This window comes from Protomyctophum bolini (genome assembly GCF_963924005.1).
Source record: "Protomyctophum bolini genome assembly, chromosome: 18".
NCBI lineage: Eukaryota > Metazoa > Chordata > Actinopteri > Myctophiformes > Myctophidae > Protomyctophum > Protomyctophum bolini.
The window spans coordinates 2,694,518-2,711,562 of record NC_137879.1 but is presented as its reverse complement, the minus strand read 5'-3'; the positions used below and the strand labels follow the sequence as shown (position 1 = coordinate 2,711,562).

The following is a 17,045-nucleotide window of genomic DNA, read 5'->3' as shown; positions in this document are numbered from 1 at the left end:
TAATCTCCCCAGCTATACTATAAGTATTTATTCTAATTTAAGCTTTAGTCTTTGTGTGGATGTGTGCACATGCATTGAGCCTGTCAGAAATAGCAAAAAAAAAAACAAGTGTTTTTTCTAACACGTTTTAGTGGTAGATCTTGGCTTACAATTGGGAATAAAATGGGCTCTTGGGCTTGAAAAGGTTGGTTACCACTGCTGTAGGACTATGAGAGACAATCGCAGAGGACACTCACTGGTTCTTCTGTGTGTTCGTGTCAACAAGACTCTTTGTTAATGACATTTTCATATTTCATCATTCAGTGTACCGTATATGTAGCTGCATTTACACGGACGGCAAGCAGCCGCAATTACACTGCGTGAAAAGAGGAGTTAACGGGAAATTATGTTCACTGTATTTTGCCCGCAAACCTCAAGTTTAGCAGCATATACAGTTAATATACGGTAATATACAGGTGCGATGGTACAATTCCTGTAATATACACATCCGTATTCCATGCTTTTTGCGTTGTGTATTAACAGTAAATAGCCGAAACCTTCTACTGTAGTATAAACAGGCTGCAGGCCTACATTTGTTTAAAACTTCCTATACAATAAAAGGATGAAGATTCTCTATTTTAATATTTTTATTGGTTTTTAAGTTTTTTCACGTACAGTTAGGCTACTTAGCAAACCTTTACAATGGACATACTTTGCCAAACTGACATAACATATAAACAAACAAAAAACAAAACAAAACAACCACGTTGGGACAGGGGGGGGGGGGGGGGGGTACCTCCAGTTCATCTGCCTACACCATCATTATACCATAGACACCATACCATAGAAAGCAGAACCAAAAAAAAGTAGCAAAAAGGAAAACAGCAAAAAAAGGTAAACAAACCAACAAAAAAAGGTAAACAAACCAAAATAGCCACCATATTACACATGTTTCGAGCCCATTCACCTACGTTTTTTTTTTTTTTTTTTTTTTTTTTTTTTCCTATCCTAGATCTATCCACTCAATGGGGCATTGGGCTTTTAGAAGGATCCGAGATATTTCAGTAGGGAAATAGTCTAATAGAGGGGCCCACACCTCCTGGAAGGAAGCGTCGTTGCCTTTATGCATTGCACAGAGTCTTTCATGGGGTAGCACTCCGAAGATCTCTCTATACCACATTTGTACCGTTGGTGACTTATCCTTAATCCAGTTTATCAGAATGCATTTCCTGGCTGAAAGTAGAAGTTTATCAAATAGTTTAAATTGTAGTGGTGTCAAATGAATTTCTTTTGACGGGAGTCCCAGTAAGAAAGCACCCGGATCCTTCTTTATTCTCACCTTAAAGATGTCGCTTAACTCTCGTGCTACTTGGCCCCAGAACCTGCATATACACTTGCATTCCCAAAAGTAGTGGTAGTAGTTACCCAGATCTGTTTGACATTTCGAACATAAAGGAGATATTGAACGGTCCATTTTGTTTAGTAACACAGGTGTAATGTGTAATCTGTGAAGAATTTTATATTGTGTTTCTCTTAGTCTGTTACAGGTATAGACTTTTTTAACTGAGTCAATGGCCTCTTGCCAGTCATCTTCAATATATTCATTGTTGAGATCTCTCTCCCATTTACGGAGGGATGGTATCTCCTGAGAGTCCAATGAGTACAACAGTGAGTAAAACGATGAAATGAAATGTGATACCTTACTACAGTTGCATAAGAAATTCTCTGTTTTACTGTAAAGGGAGACCAATGGTGTTGGCAGCTGTAGTGAGTTAATGAAGTGTCGTATTTGCAGGAAACCAAAGAAATGTTCTCTTGGAAGGTTAAACTGTGTCTGCAGTTGCTGAAACGACATCAGAACGCCATCTCTAAACAGATCCCCCAGTACACGGAGCCCTAGTGAATGCCAGGTCGTAAAGATGGGTGAACTGCGCCCCGGTCCGAATTCATGGTTGCTAGAGATTGGTATTAGCAAAGACCTTTGGTCTTCTCTTCCTACGTAGTTGGTGATCTGTCGCCACACTCTAATAGAATTGTAAATAATTGGATTGTCTCGTATCTCCCTATGAATCGTATCTTTATGACCGGTTACCAGAGCCCATAGTGCGTTTGGTGAGCAGCCCCACGAGTCGACACAATTCTTATTGTGTAGATAGGCTTGTAGCCATTCCCAGATGTAGCGAGCGTGACACGCCCAGTTATAGAAGAGTATATTTGGCATGGCAAGGCCCGCTTTACTAGTTGGTCGCTGCAAGATATTAAATCTTTGCCTGGGTCTCTTACCATGCCAAATAAACTTAGAAAAAGCCTTCTCCAGATCTTTGACCTCTTTTTTGGATACCCATAAGGGAAGCATTTGTAAGGGGTATAGAAGGCGGGGTAAAATGTTCATTTTAATTAAGCTCGCCCGTCCCATGAAAGAGAGTGGGAGGTCATGCCACCGTTCCAGATCTCTCTTAACCGCTGTAGTGACTGGGGCCAGATTCAGACGTGACAGATCTTTTAAATTGGGAGAGACTTTAATGCCAAGATATGTGAATCCTGACGTAGTCCATTTGAAGGGGAAGTTATCTGGGATGTCTGATTTGGTTAGAGTTCCTAGTGGCATAGCCTCAGATTTACTTTGGTTAATTTTGTAGCCTGAGATAGCGCCAAAGTCTTTAACAATTGAGAGGACAGTGGGCACTGACCTCTTCGGGGAGGAAAGAAACAGTATAATGTCATCGGCATATAAAGCTATTTTGTGGGAGGTGCCCCCGGTCGTAAGTGAGACCCCCTCAATATCATGATGACACCGGATAGCCTCGGCTAGCGGTTCGAGTGCGACGGCAAACAGTAATGGGCTTAGGGGGTCACCCTGCCTTGTGCCTCTTGCCAAGGGGAAAGGCTCAGAGCAGGTGCCATTGGTAAGGACACAGGCCACGGGAGAGTGGTAGATGGTTTGAATCCACTTAAGGAAATTCCCTCCAAGTCCATATCTCTCCATGACGTCGAACAAATACGGCCATTCTACTCTATCAAAGGCTTTCTGCGCGTCGAGTGACACTGCTAGCGCTTTGTATTTCAGCTGATTAGAGTACTGTATAACATTCAATAACCGCCTCACGTTTGTAATAGAGTGTCGGCCTTGTACAAAACCTGACTGGTCTGGGTTTATTATCAGAGGCAGCAGTCCCTCTATCCTCCTTGATAATAATTTGGAGAGTATTTTACTGTCCACCGCTATCAAGCTAATGGGTCTATAGGAGCCACATATATCGGCTGGTTTATCTTTTTTGAGGATGAGAGATATATTAGCCAAGTTCAGGGTTTGGGGGAGACTGCCTCTTTGTAGTGAGTCTGCATACATCTCTCTCAGAGGACCTACTATAACCTTACTCATTTTTTTATAGAATTCTGGGCCGTAGCCGTCCGGGCCTGGGGCCTTACCCCCTTTAAGGGTTTTTATCGTTTTGAGTATTTCTTCCTCCGTTATGTCTTTACAGAGAGACTCTCTGTGTTCTTCAGACAGTGTCGGAAATGTTATTTTATCCAGAAAATCTTTCCTCTGCTGGTCAGAGGTTCCACACTCCGAAGTGTATAACTTTTGGTAAAAGGATTTCATAATTTTATTTATATCCTTAGAGGTGTGGTGGCTAACTTCATTGTCATCTTTGAGGGAGGATATCGTGTTAGAATTCTGTTTACCTTTAGCCAGTCGGGCCAATAGTCGACCAGGTTTGTTTCCCGATTCATAGAACTGGTGCTTTGCAGCATAAATGGTGGACTCCGCTTGTTTTGTCAGAAGTTGGTCTAGAGCTGAACGGGCGGCATCTAATTGTTTTGCCAAATTATTAGACCAGGAACGTTTACAATCAGATTCTAATTTTAAGATTAATTTTTCAAGTTCCAGTTGATTTTTAAAGGCCTCTTTCCGTTGAGCTGAGTTGTACGAAATAATACAGCCACGTAGATAACATTTTGCTGCCTCCCATAATGTGGAGGGGCTCATCCCGGGAGTTTTGTTTACAGAGAAGAAAAACTTCCATTTATTAGTAATATATTCCAAGAACGGGGGGCTGCTCATCAAAGAAGGATTCAAACGCCATTGTCTACTGGCAGGGTCCCTATAGGGCGGGTGGACAGTCAGGCTAACTGGACAGTGATCAGAGAGCGTCTGTGTGCCTATTATACACTCCTTAGTCCTATCCAATATCATTCTAGACGTCAGGAAAAAATCAATTCTAGAATACACCTGGTGAGGTCGAGAAAAAAAAGTGAAGTCTCTTGTTCTTGGGTTGAGTAATCTCCAAACATCGAATAGCTCCAGATCATTACATAGTTCTCCAAGTCTGACACTTTTACGAGACGGGGTAGGTCGTGGGGTTGACTGGTCAGCATTTGGGTTAGGGGAGGAGTTAAAATCTCCCCCAATGATGGTATAATTAATTGAGAATGCGGATATTGCAGACAGTAATTTTGAGAAAAAAGAGGCCTCGAATACATTAGGAGCGTATACACAGCCCAAAAGGATATGTTCACCAAAAAGAAAACCTGATAGCAAGATATATCTCCCCTCATCGTCGGATACAGCCTTTTCTAGGGTGAATGGGAGATTCTTATGTACAAGAATAGCTACTCCGCGGCTTTTTGTATTGTATGAGGAGTGATATACCTGGCCTACCCAGTTACGCTGTAATTTCATATGTTCTAGATCAGACAGGTGAGTTTCCTGTAAAAAGGCTATTTGACATTTTTCCTTTTTCAAATAGGTCAATATTTTTTGACGCTTGACCACATTATTTATACCCTTCACATTGAGGGTTATAATTTTAAGATCACTCATGTCTAATACTAATACTATACATCATGTGTTGCATGAGTGCGTACCTGGAGCCTATTGAAGTTAAGGTGGGCAGGTCTATAAATGGCTGGAATAAAGAGGAGGTGAACGGAGGGGGGAGGGGGTGAAGTACATAAAACAAAATAACCCTACTGTCTTGTACAGACAGGTTACACATAAAACACATACGGCTCATCCCTAATGGATGGGCTAAAATGAAAAACATCGCTCCAGTGAAGCTGAGAGGAGTCCCGCCACAGGAGAGTAAAAGGCCAATCTACCGAGTGATAAAATCCCTACTGAGATCAGCCTCTCTCCGCACAAACTCCCCCCATCCCCACACCGAAGAATCAAATGGTAGTAAGTAGAACCTAATAATACTGGAGCTTCACTCCTTGTTTGTAGGTGTAAATTCAGCCAGATATTTACAGGTAGTGTAGGCCACTGGCATCAGATAATTTGACCAAAAATAGTATAACCATTTCCTAACCAAGTATCTCTTCCTTCAATACCCATTTTCTTCACTGTGTATATTCCTTATACCATTCATTTTTATTTGTCCACGTAATGTGGCCCTTATTTAAAGGATAAAGGATTTAAAGGGTTAAAGGAAAAGTTGCAATCAGGAGAAGAGGAAAAATAATAATAATAATAAGCTAAGGGAATAAATCATTTTTTTGTATTGAAATTGAAATTGCATTTGGTCTGTTTGCCATACAGACTTGCATGAATAGTGTGTAAAAAAAAAAAAAAAAAAAATAAGGTCCATAATCAACATGATTTGACCAACAATAGTATAACCATTTCCTAACCAATAAGTATCTCTTCCTTCAATACCCTTTTTCTTCACTCTGTTCATTCCTTATACCATTCATTATTATTATTATTCTTATTTTTTTTTGTCCACGTAATGTGGCCCTTATGGGATTAAGGGAAAAATTGCAATCCGGAGAAGAGGAAAAATAATAATAATAAGCCAAGGGAATAAATCATTTTTTGTATTGAAATTGCATTTGGTCTGTTTGCCCGACTTGCATGAATAGTGTGTAAAAAGTAAAATAAATAAGATTTTAAATCCATTGTTTAGGGAAAATAAAGTGATAATAAAGAATATATCAACACCATAAACTACTGTAGTACGTACTCCATGGGTTATAGATTATGCTTGCAATATAGTTTATCCAGACTACACTATTCCAGCTCGTTGTGCTCCGTGTGCCAGAAATCAGAGCTGTACATTTCAATAATATAAACGAGTAGCTATGTGGCCCTTATTTAAAGGATAAAGGATTTAAAGGGTTAAAGGAAAAGTTGCAATCAGGAGAAGAGGAAAAATAATAATAATAATAAGCTAAGGGAATAAATCATTTTTTGTATTGAAATTGAATATGCATTTGGTCTGTTTGCCAGACTTGCATGAATAGTGTGTAAAAAAAATCAAATAAATAAGATCCATAATCATAATTTGACCAAAGATAGTATATCCATTTCCTAACCAAGTATCTCTTCCTTCAAAACCCTTTTTCTTCACTCTGTATATTCCTCATACCATTCATTTTTTATTTGTCCACGGAATGTGGTCCTTATTTAAGGGGTTAAAGGAAAAATTGCAATCAGGAGAAGAGGAAAAATAATAATAATAATAAGCTAAGGGAATAAATCATTTTTTTGTATTGAGATTGAAATTGCATTTGGTCTGTTTGCCATGCAGACTTGCATGTAAAAAAATAAAAAAAAATAAGGTCCATAATCAACATGATTTGACCAACAATAGTATAACCATTTCCTAACCAAGTATCTCTTCCTTCAATACCCTTTTTCTTCACTCTGTTCATTCCTTATACCATTCATTATTAAAAAAAATGTATTTGTCCACGTAATGTGGCCCTTATGGGGTTAAGGGAAAAATTGCAATCCGGAGAAGAGGAAAAAAATAAATAATAATAAGCTAAGGGAATAAATCATTTTTTGTATTGAAATTGAAATTGCATTTGGTCTGTTTGCCCGACTTGCATGAATAGTGTGTAAAAAATAAAATAAATAAGATTTTAAATCCATTGTTTAGGGAAGATAAAGTGATAATAAAGAATATATCAACACCATAAACTACTGTAGTACGTACTCCATGGGTTATAGATTATGCTTGCAATATAGTTTATCCAGACTACACTATTCCAGCTCGTTGTGCTCCGTGTGCCAGAAATCAGAGCTGTACATTTCAATATTATAAACGAGTCCTTTAATACAAACAAAATAACCTACATATACCAGTATGATGTGAAGCACCGCTGGGAGATATATATATATATATTTTTTTTTAAAGAAAGAGAAGGGGGAGGGAGAAAAACAAAACAAAAAAACAAAACCGCGCGGGTGAGAGAGAGAGAGAGAGAGAGAGAGAAAGAGAGAGGGGAGAAAGAGAGAGAGTCCGTTACGCCTTCCATCAGTCCGATCCGTGTGTAGGGTGGGCAATACCTTTAATCCAAGCCTTTCAGAAAGTGTTCAGCTTCTTGTGGGGTCTTGAAGGAGTGGTCCTCGCCGTTGCATGTAATAGTTAGTCTCGCAGGGAGGCGCATTTTAAATCGTATCCCTTTTTTGATGAGTTGGTCACACACTGCGTTGTATCCTCGTCTTGCCATCCTGGTCTGATAGGAGATGTCCGGTCTGATAAGAAGTTTATTGCCCTTGTAGTTCAGCTCGCCCTTCGCCCGCGCTGCAGTCATAATTATTTGTGCATCTCGCATAGTTTGAAATTTTATGACCACCGGTCTAGTTGTATCAGGCTTGATGTCTCCTGCCGCCCTGCGACACCTGTCAATCTTCACACTGCTGTTTTCTGTCTCGATATTAAGCAGAGTAGGAAGCCAGGTCTCGAAGAATTTAACAGGCTGTTTGCCCTCTATCCCCTCTTTCAGACCCATAATACAAACGCTTTCACGTCTGCTTTGGTTGTCAGCATCTTCCGCACGCTGTTGTAGAGTCGTCACTGTTTTTTCCAGCTTTTTCAGTCTGTTTTCCATTGTTGATGCGTTGTCCTCGGCCTCTGAGATGCGGGATTCAGCCTCTGTAATGCGTTTGGTATTGTCCGACAGTCGGCTATTAAAGCCCTCCAGTGTTGTTGTCAGGGCTGTAAGCTTTTGGTCTATCAGGGCACCTATCTTTTCCGTCACATCGCGGACCACACGGGCAGCAAGATTTTCCCATTTACTAGCCTCGTCGCGGCCCCCCGCAGCGCCATGTTCAAGTTCAAAGTCGGCGTCTTCCTGGTGCGGGTCGTCATGTTTCTTTGACGCTGAGCGAGTGTCAATTGCGACACGTCCTTGTGTTTTCTTCTTCTTTTCCTCGTTGGTTGACATTATTAGGTTTGCTCTACCATGAAATAAACTTTGAAAACTACTATAAGTAGTGTTTAAACTAACATTTTCTCGGTGGGGTTTGGGGAGAACAGCAGAAGCGTCTCTCTCACGCTGACGTCATCACCGGAAGTCCAGTCCAGTCCAGTTTTTTGGATGAAGATTCTCAACAGAGAAGCAAAATCAGCTTTTATAGTCTGACGTCAATTAGTATTATTCAGGACTCCATTTACTGAAGATGACGGACAGAAACACCACGACCGTCGTGACGTAGAACATGAAGAACGCTTGGTTGATCCTCGTGGCCATTCTGGTCCAGTAACCTCCAGGCCCGCCTCCGTCTTCCTTGCTCTTATTAAAACACCAAAAGGGTATCCCGCCCAGAATTGGTTAAATCTCCTCACATTACAGGACAGGCCTGGTGGCAGATCAGCGATTATGATCAGCCATACATACAATCATAAACAAATGAATGAATGAATAAATTACAAATCTCTGCAGTTTATTAGTTTTAGCGTGTGTTTCCTCAGCTTATCGTACAGGGAGAGCGTTTGCTGATCATCATTACACTATAGAGGTGATGGAAGTATGCAGTAGCATTGTATAATATTGGTGTCATTCTCCTCTAGACTCAGATAACATTCCTACAGGGAATTATTTAGTAGTAGTATTAGTATTGTATAATATTGGTGTCATTCTCCTCTAGTCTCAGATAACATTCCTACAGGGAAGTATGCAGTAGTATTAGTATTGTATAATATTGGTGTCATTCTCCTCTAGACTCAGATAACATTCCTACAGGGAATTATTTAGTAGTAGTATTAGTATTGTATAATATTGGTGTCATTCTCCTCTAGTCTCAGATAACATTCCTACAGGGAATTATTTAGTAGTAGTATTAGTATTGTATAATATTGGTGTCATTCTCCTCTAGTCTCAGATAACATTCCTACAGGGAATTATTTAGTAGTAGTATTAGTATTGTATAATATTGGTGTCATTCTCCTCTAGTCTCAGATAACATTCCTACAGGGAAGTATGCAGTAGTATTAGTATTGTATAATATTGGTGTCATTCTCCTCTAGACTCAGATAACATTCCTACAGGGAATTATTTAGTAGTAGTATTAGTATTGTATAATATTGGTGTCATTCTCCTCTAGTCTCAGATAACATTCCTACAGGGAAGTATGCAGTAGTATTAGTATTGTATAATATTGGTGTCATTCTATAGACTCAGATAACATTCCTACAGGGAAGTATGTAGTATCAGTATTAGTATAATATTGGTGTTATTCTCCTCTAGACTCAGATAACATTCCTACAGGGAAGTATGTGGTAGTATTAGCATTGTATAATATTGGTGTCATTCTCCTCTAGACTCAGATAACGTTCCTACAGGGAAGTATGCAGGCGAGGGAGGCAGGCTAAAGGCAGACAGAATGTCTTCCTGTTTGCCCGTGCAGGAATGTCCCCATGGTGGCCATGTTTGGTGATCTTTAAAACATCCTGTTGTGCGCGCGTGTACGCACGGACGCACTCATGCACGTACGTACGCACATGCAAACGCGCAAACACACGCACAGTCACACACACACACACACACACACACACACAAGCTTGACATTTGGATCATTCCCCCGGTAACGCTATGAACTGTGGGTACTTCCCTTTTTCCAAAGAAAGTCAGCATCGATGCTGACTCATGGAACAGCGCCCCCTCAAGCCCTGGCAGACTTACCCATTTCTACTGGGACAGCGCCCCCTCCAGCCCTGGCAGACTTCACGGTGAACGCAGGCCTAGGTCAGTGATTGGAATTGGGCCACTCGTGAAACACATGTGTGTGGAAGTGGAACACACTGGGGACCTCTAGTGGACCCTGGGAGAAGCACAGGCACTGGGTAGGGAATGGGAGAGGTTAAACAATCACACATGACAGCGGTTTGTGTCAACAAGCTCCTGGTTAATGACTTCTTAAATAATCTGCCTTCTTTGTGTAATAGAATGTAGCATTTAAAAGTACATATAGTCCATGTATGTGCATTTACATTGACAGCGTAAATAAGGCATTTATATATAGCGCCTTTATCCAACGTGCTTTACAGAGATTGCGTGCATTACATACAGCCATTCACAGTCATTCACACACACACCGGATGGCGGAATAAACCGTGCAAGCAAGGCACCGACCAGCACATCAGAATCAATTAGCGGTTCAGTGTTTTGCTCAAGGACACTTCGACACTAACTCTGGGGGAGCACCACAGGGTTCGAACAGGCAACCCTCACATGTCTGTGTTCAACCTTTTCAACTCACCACGTCTAGGATGGTGTTGAGCGTTTCAACTCACCACGTCTAGGATGGCGTTGAGCGTTTCAACTCACCACGTCTAGGATGGCGTTGAGCGTTTCAACTCACCACGTCTAGGATGGCGTTGAGCGTTTCAACTCACCACGTCTAGGATGGCGTTGAGCGTTTCAACTCACCACGTCTAGGATGGCGTTGAGCGTTTCAACTCACCACGTCTAGGATGGCGTTGAGCGTTTCAACTCACCACGTCTAGGATGGCGTTGAGCTCCACGTCCAGCCCCACCACGGTGGGCGTGGCGTGGTCCCGGACGGGCCGCGTGGCCACGTACAGCTCGTTGTCCTTCCTCATGTTCAGGTGGGTCAGAACTTGGCGGTAATTACAGATCGGTCCATCTACGGTGCGCCTGATCAAATGAAGGTCTATCGGCGCGCACGCACACACACACACACACACACACACACGTGCAATATTAATATATCACACATATACACGTGTGTCCATGACATGTCAGTACATCCACCTATAAGAGCATCCACTTCCCCACAACATGCACAGCTGTAACAGATTGAATCTGTAACGTCTAATAAACGCTAAATACTCCAAGGAAAGTTATTACAACCTGCTGTTATTATTAAAGTCCACCGTTTTTTTCCCCCCATCCTGCAAAAACACCCAAATATATATTACAGTAATATTTACAGTAACGGCACGTTTCACCACAACAATACTCTGCATTATGATATTCATAAATACAGTATGTCTTACTTGTGAAGATGAGCAGCAACATGACGTGAACAAGCATTGCGACGCGTGTGAGCGCACGAGAGAGAGAGAGAGGGTGTGTGTGTGTGTGTGTGTGTGTGTGTGTGTGTGTAGAGAGATGTTTATTATCATATCCACAGTGTCAAGCAGCTCTGATTCCCTAGAGGAATGCTAATTTATCCATATTCAATTTAAATAAAATAATTTAACATTTAGTCACTTTTTTTCCCCGGTCTAAATTTCTTCCAATTTTTTTTCATTTTTGAGGGGCGCTATAGCCTCATCCTAAATACAGGTTTAATGTTTGTTTTTAGTTCAATGTTTGTGTTAAAAACGCCATTGACAATGAAGGGAAAATGTACGTCATCTTGTCCCTAACACAAACATTAAATGCCATTTAACAATAAAGATAATTTAATGTTTGTGTTGGCACCGTTTGTTTTACATCACCATTGTGTGATTTTTATTTCACAATTAAGTCACAATGCGTTGCAATGTGACCAGCTTGTAAATCGGCTACTTTTGCAAGTTTTGTGTGAAACAAAGTCTTTTTTGTTTTTCATTGGGGTAAATATTTTATAAATCACACCTGTGTGAAGTGAGGGGCGCTCTTATCATCATCTCATTCTGACCAAAATAGCCGATTTGCTCGTCTACATAAGACATACATTTTCCTTTCATTGTCAATGACAATGAAACAAAAAGCCGATTTGTTCAGACAGACATGACGTAAATTCTCCTTTCATTGCAAATGGCAAATGTGACGTGAAGAGTTAAAAAAAATCACACCCATGTGAAGTGAGGGCCGCTCTTATTATCATACATCATCATACATCATCTCATTCCGGCCAATCACAAATCGAGTCCTCACTTTGGTCTTCAATGTTTATGTTTGCACAAACACTCAACACTGCAGGCCATACATTGTCAACGGCATTCAGTGTTTGTGTTAGGACAATGTTTGTGTTTACAGACAAACCCTCAAAGCTGGACATACGCGGGGCTAGCGCCCCTGACAAATAAAACAATCAAAATGTGATTGTCGATTTGATAAATGAATAAAGTAATCTGTAAGAAGACGGTCGATAATTGTAGCTCTATACTACCACGTGTCGCGGCTGGTGTGCTCATCCAGAACATTCTCACAGATAGGCGTCATGTTCACTTCACTCTCCAGTGTGTCACTGTAGAGCCAATATCCAACATGTCGGCCACTCGCTCACTCACACTCGGTCACTCCAGCGTGGCAGTGTTATGGTGAAGTTGGTGACCTGTCAAAGTGTGTGACCATCTTGTGGACTTCACATAACGTAACATGATGGTATGTAAATGCGTGGCCTAAATATCACAAGGTTTGAACTCTGCTATAATGAACAAACCACAACGATTTACTTTATTTGAATACTGACGTTATGTGATGTCTACACGATAGTCACATATTTAATAAGGTCACCAATTTCACCGTAACACCAACATGCTGGATTGACCGTGTGTAACCAAGTGAGCGAGTGGTCGAGATTTGAGGTATTCTTTTGGAATTCAGCTTAACTACAAAAGCTAAAAGGCAGCTTCAAATACTACTCAAAACAAGAGGGTGGACATACAACTTTTCTCTCTCTCTCTCTCTCTCTCTCTCTCTCTCTCTCTCTCTCTCTCTCTCTCAGCATAGTTGTTTTGTGAGGTTAGTGTTGGGATTAAGGTTAGGTTTTTGTGAGGTTTGGGTTCGAGATTAAGGTCAGGTTTAGGCATATTTTTGTGAAGTTAGGGTTTGCGATAGGACTGGGCATAGTTTAGTCAACATGCAACGTCCCCATTGCAATCCGTAATGTCGAAAAATAATGTAATAATTATTATTATTATTTTATTAGCTCAAATATCTTGAGAGTTTATTTTGTCTGATACACAGTAGCTCCTCCTTCAGGGATGGTTGTGGTAATAATGACCAATGACAATAACCACACCACTTAAACCCCTGTAGTCTCAGAGAACTGGACTTACAACTGTACTTTAATCACTTTTTTTTTCTGCATGACACCCAATCTCTTGGCCAAAAATGTGCAGATCTACAAGCTCACGCATCGTTTACAGGTAAAACCAACAGGGGCTCTTGAAATGAAAATGCTTGAGAATCTCAGCTAGAGCCGTAAAGATGTTCTCTTATGGGGGCCCCTGGCATATCTCTTCAAAGGGGGGGGGGCTAATTAGTGTCAATGTGGGGGTCCTTGACATGAAAAAGTTGGGGAACCAACCGCACTGCTTCAGGGCCCACTTCCCCCTCCAGCGTTGAGAAACGGAGAAACCTAGTCCTTCTTCTTGCTCCATGAGCGCCAGGATCCGCCTTTCTTCTCCTCCTGCTGAGCAGAAGAAGAAGAAGAAGAGCCTTCTTCCTGTCCGGCGGTAACAGCAACGTTCTCGGTGCTCGCGGCGGCGTCGTCCTCGGGCAGCCGCCTCCCCTTCCTGTACGCCTGCACCCAGAAGTTGGCGAAGAGGCCGAAGAACAGCGCGCCGTACAGCCACACCATGTGCACGATGACGGGGAACTGGTAGTCGCACGCCTCCATCAGGTAGTACTGCGAGGCGTGCGCCGACACCAGCACGAACTGCGCCATCTGCAGCGCCGTCAGGTGGCGCTTCCACCACAGGAAGCGGCGGAGGCGCGGCCCCGCCGCCGCCAGCCCGTAGTAGGCGTACATGACCACGTGCACCACCGAGTTGACCAGGGCGTGGAAGGAGCCCAGGCCGCCGGGCGCGTAGGCCACGCCCCACCACCACGTCCAGGGCATCACGGAGTGGTGGAAGACGTGCAGGAAGGTGACCTGCTGGGGCCGCTTGCGCAGCACGAAGAACGCCGTGTCGCTCAGCTCCAGGATCTTGGAGAACCAGAAGAGCCAGGCGGCGCGGGCCATGCGCGCGCCCTCCGCCGACTCCGTGTCCACGCGGTCGCAGCGCCACGTGTACGACGTGGCCCAGCCGGACGCCAGGAACTCACGCACGATGTACAGCGACAGCGCCACCATGGCCAGGTTGTACGCCACCATGGGGCCCTGGAGGCGGAAGGCGCGCCGGGCGGCCATGAGCCGCGGGCCGAGGTAGAGAACGAACAGCAGGTAGGCCAGCAGGATGGCGCTCATGGCGCCGGGGCCGGACATCAGCGGGTAGGCCTTGAGCCGCGGGTCGACGCCGGCCAGGGCGCGGCCGTAGAGCTCGGCCAGGCGGGATCCCGCCTCCTGGAGGGGGAGGAGCATCTTTGTTCCTGGCGCCGGTGGTTCCCGTTGAAGTCGAAGTGCCCGGCTTTTTCCTGCTCTCTTGGCTCTCTGCTTCGCTGCTTCGCTATTTCCCAGTTATTTCACCTTCTGTCCTTGTTCCGATTCATCTATTCTTCTGGGCTATCTATAGACGTCTTCTTCCTCGGACAATGTCACGTTATAAATGTAAACGCCTATATCTTATATAGGCCGCTCAGACGATGTGGTCTGACATCGCTCGACATCAGCCCCTCGCCGATTTGTGCGTCTGTTCGAAAATAGACGGTATAGCGCGTATCATTAACTATATAGAAGTGTCTATTTGTACGTCTCTAAATGTTTTGATGAATTGGAACAAGGTGGACCCTGTTGTAAACAAGTGTAATGCTTAATTGGGTCGTCCACTCACAGTTAACAGTCTTTGTATTGAGTTTTGTGCTTGAAATGTACTGTAATTCTGCAAACTAATATTAATAGATATTTCAATCAATCAATCAATACCCGGAAGTTATGCGGGAACGCCTATTTAATGGCAAAAAAAAGCTACTTTCTGTCCTTTATCTGAGCCCATACATCCAAACAGAAAAGTCATATTTGATTGCATTAAATTACTTTAAACAACGCTAAATACACTTTGTCACTTGATTTGCCACTCGATTTGCCATTCACTTTAACCCATTTTGAACGGGAACGCATTTTTTTTAGCATCATGTTATGCTTTAGCTATTGAAAAACAGCAGATCTACAAGCTCATAGCGCGCCACCGAGTGGCGCGCTACGAGCTTGTAGGTCTGCTATTTTTGAAAAATCGAAGAACGACTGACATTTTTAGAATCTGATCTCAGGTCAGAATGGGTTATAATCAGACCAGTGTGTGTCCAGTGGAAACCTCGTATGAATCTGATCTCAGGTCAGAATGGGTTAAGCATGCACATACCCTCTACTATAAGAAAGAAGGGGAATTAATGTAGGCCATGCTTTGGAAAATGGTCAGAAATAAGTAATGTACATCATTATCAGACCTACATTTACCCTTCAACCTCTTGCTTATGCCGCCAATGATTGGCTCTCCACAGGATGTGTAGACATTGTAGAAATATTAGACCTTAAATGTCATTAAAGAAATTATTAAATGTATAAAAATCACGCCTGTGTGAAGTGAGGGGCGCTCTTATCATCTTAAAACCTCAATTACAAGTTTGTTTAAGCAACGGGTGCTAATGTTTCATTCTGTCCTCAAAACAAACATTACATTTCTCTTCATTGGCGTTTTCTGAAACAAGCATCGTTGAAAGAAACATTAAAGCTGTATATAGGAGGGGCTAGCACCCCTCAAAAATCACACCTGTGTGAAGTGAGGGGCGCTCTTATGATCATCGTACATCATTATGATGTAACATGCCGATTTGCTGCAGACAGACATGACGTAAATTCTCCTTTCATTGTCAATGGGATTTAATGTTTGTGTTTAAATATAGGACGAAAAGCTGATTTGCTCAGACACACATAATGACGTAAAGAGAGACAGGAGAGGAACAATGATATTGTCACCGTCGGGTGAAAACCTGCCATCTCCACAACCGTTCAGAAAATGGGGAGAAAAATACATCTGTTCAGAATGGATCCAAATGTACTTCATATTTAGCGGTGCCCGTCGGACGCTGGCCCACTTGGAACGATGCAAGTTGGACATGCATGCCATGGCCCACCTATAGATATTGTGTCACATGCGTCCCTTTTATGCCCATGTATGGAGTTCTTTGTCAGGCATGCCCAAATATGCAGATGTCTGGGCCCCCTGTACACACCCTGTATTGTAAATGGTAAATGGTGCATTTATTGCGAACGCAGTGATTGCGAACGCAGTGAGCACTAACTATGAGACCTAGCAGATCATGTCTGTGTGTGTGTGTGTGTCTGTAACACACACACACACACACACACACACACACACACACACACACACCTTAACTTAAAAAAAACTTAACTTAAAAAAGAATTAACTTAAAAAACCCCAAATATGTACGAGCTGCGTTCGCTTCCCGCGTCTTACTTGTATAGTGCCTTTACCCAAGGCACTTTACATAGACTGTGCATTACATTCACACATTCACACACAGATGGCGGCGGAAACCATGCAAGGCAACGACCAGCACATCGGGAGCAATCAGGGGGTTCAGTGTCTTTGCTCAAGGACACTTCGACACCGACTCTGGGGTTGAGCCCACAGGGTTCGAACCGGCGACCTTTGCGGTTACCATCCAGCCCACTCTATACCGCTGATCCACCGCCTCCCCCGAGTGACTCCCTGACCTGTGTTTACTGTACGTGACAGTGAGTCAGTAGCTTGTAACTAATAAACTAATATTTGCTGAAATCTGAACACCCTTTGATTAGAATGTGTATAGCCTGTGTAAACGTGTGCTTTATCTTGCATGATTGTCTCTTAGGAGAGCTCTTCACAAGCAAACAGCACACATTTACACACCTGTGAATGAAGTCAAACACCAATATTATGATAAATGATTTATGTTACATCTCCTTTCCTTTGCTATTGACCCCCCTGGCACCC

General features: G+C 42.7%; 1 protein-coding gene across 1 annotated transcript; it reads right to left on the bottom strand.

Moving 5' to 3' along the window:
* Positions 1–13,528: 13,528 nt before the first annotated feature.
* Positions 13,529–14,473, bottom strand: LOC308333092 (very long chain fatty acid elongase 1-like; the record flags this gene model as incomplete). The annotated part of the gene is made up of 1 exon (XM_080789287.1): positions 13,529–14,473. One exon carries the CDS (start codon positions 14,471–14,473, stop codon positions 13,529–13,531), a length of 945 nt encoding a protein of 314 aa, XP_080645413.1.
* Between the last annotated feature and the right edge of the window lie 2,572 nt (positions 14,474–17,045).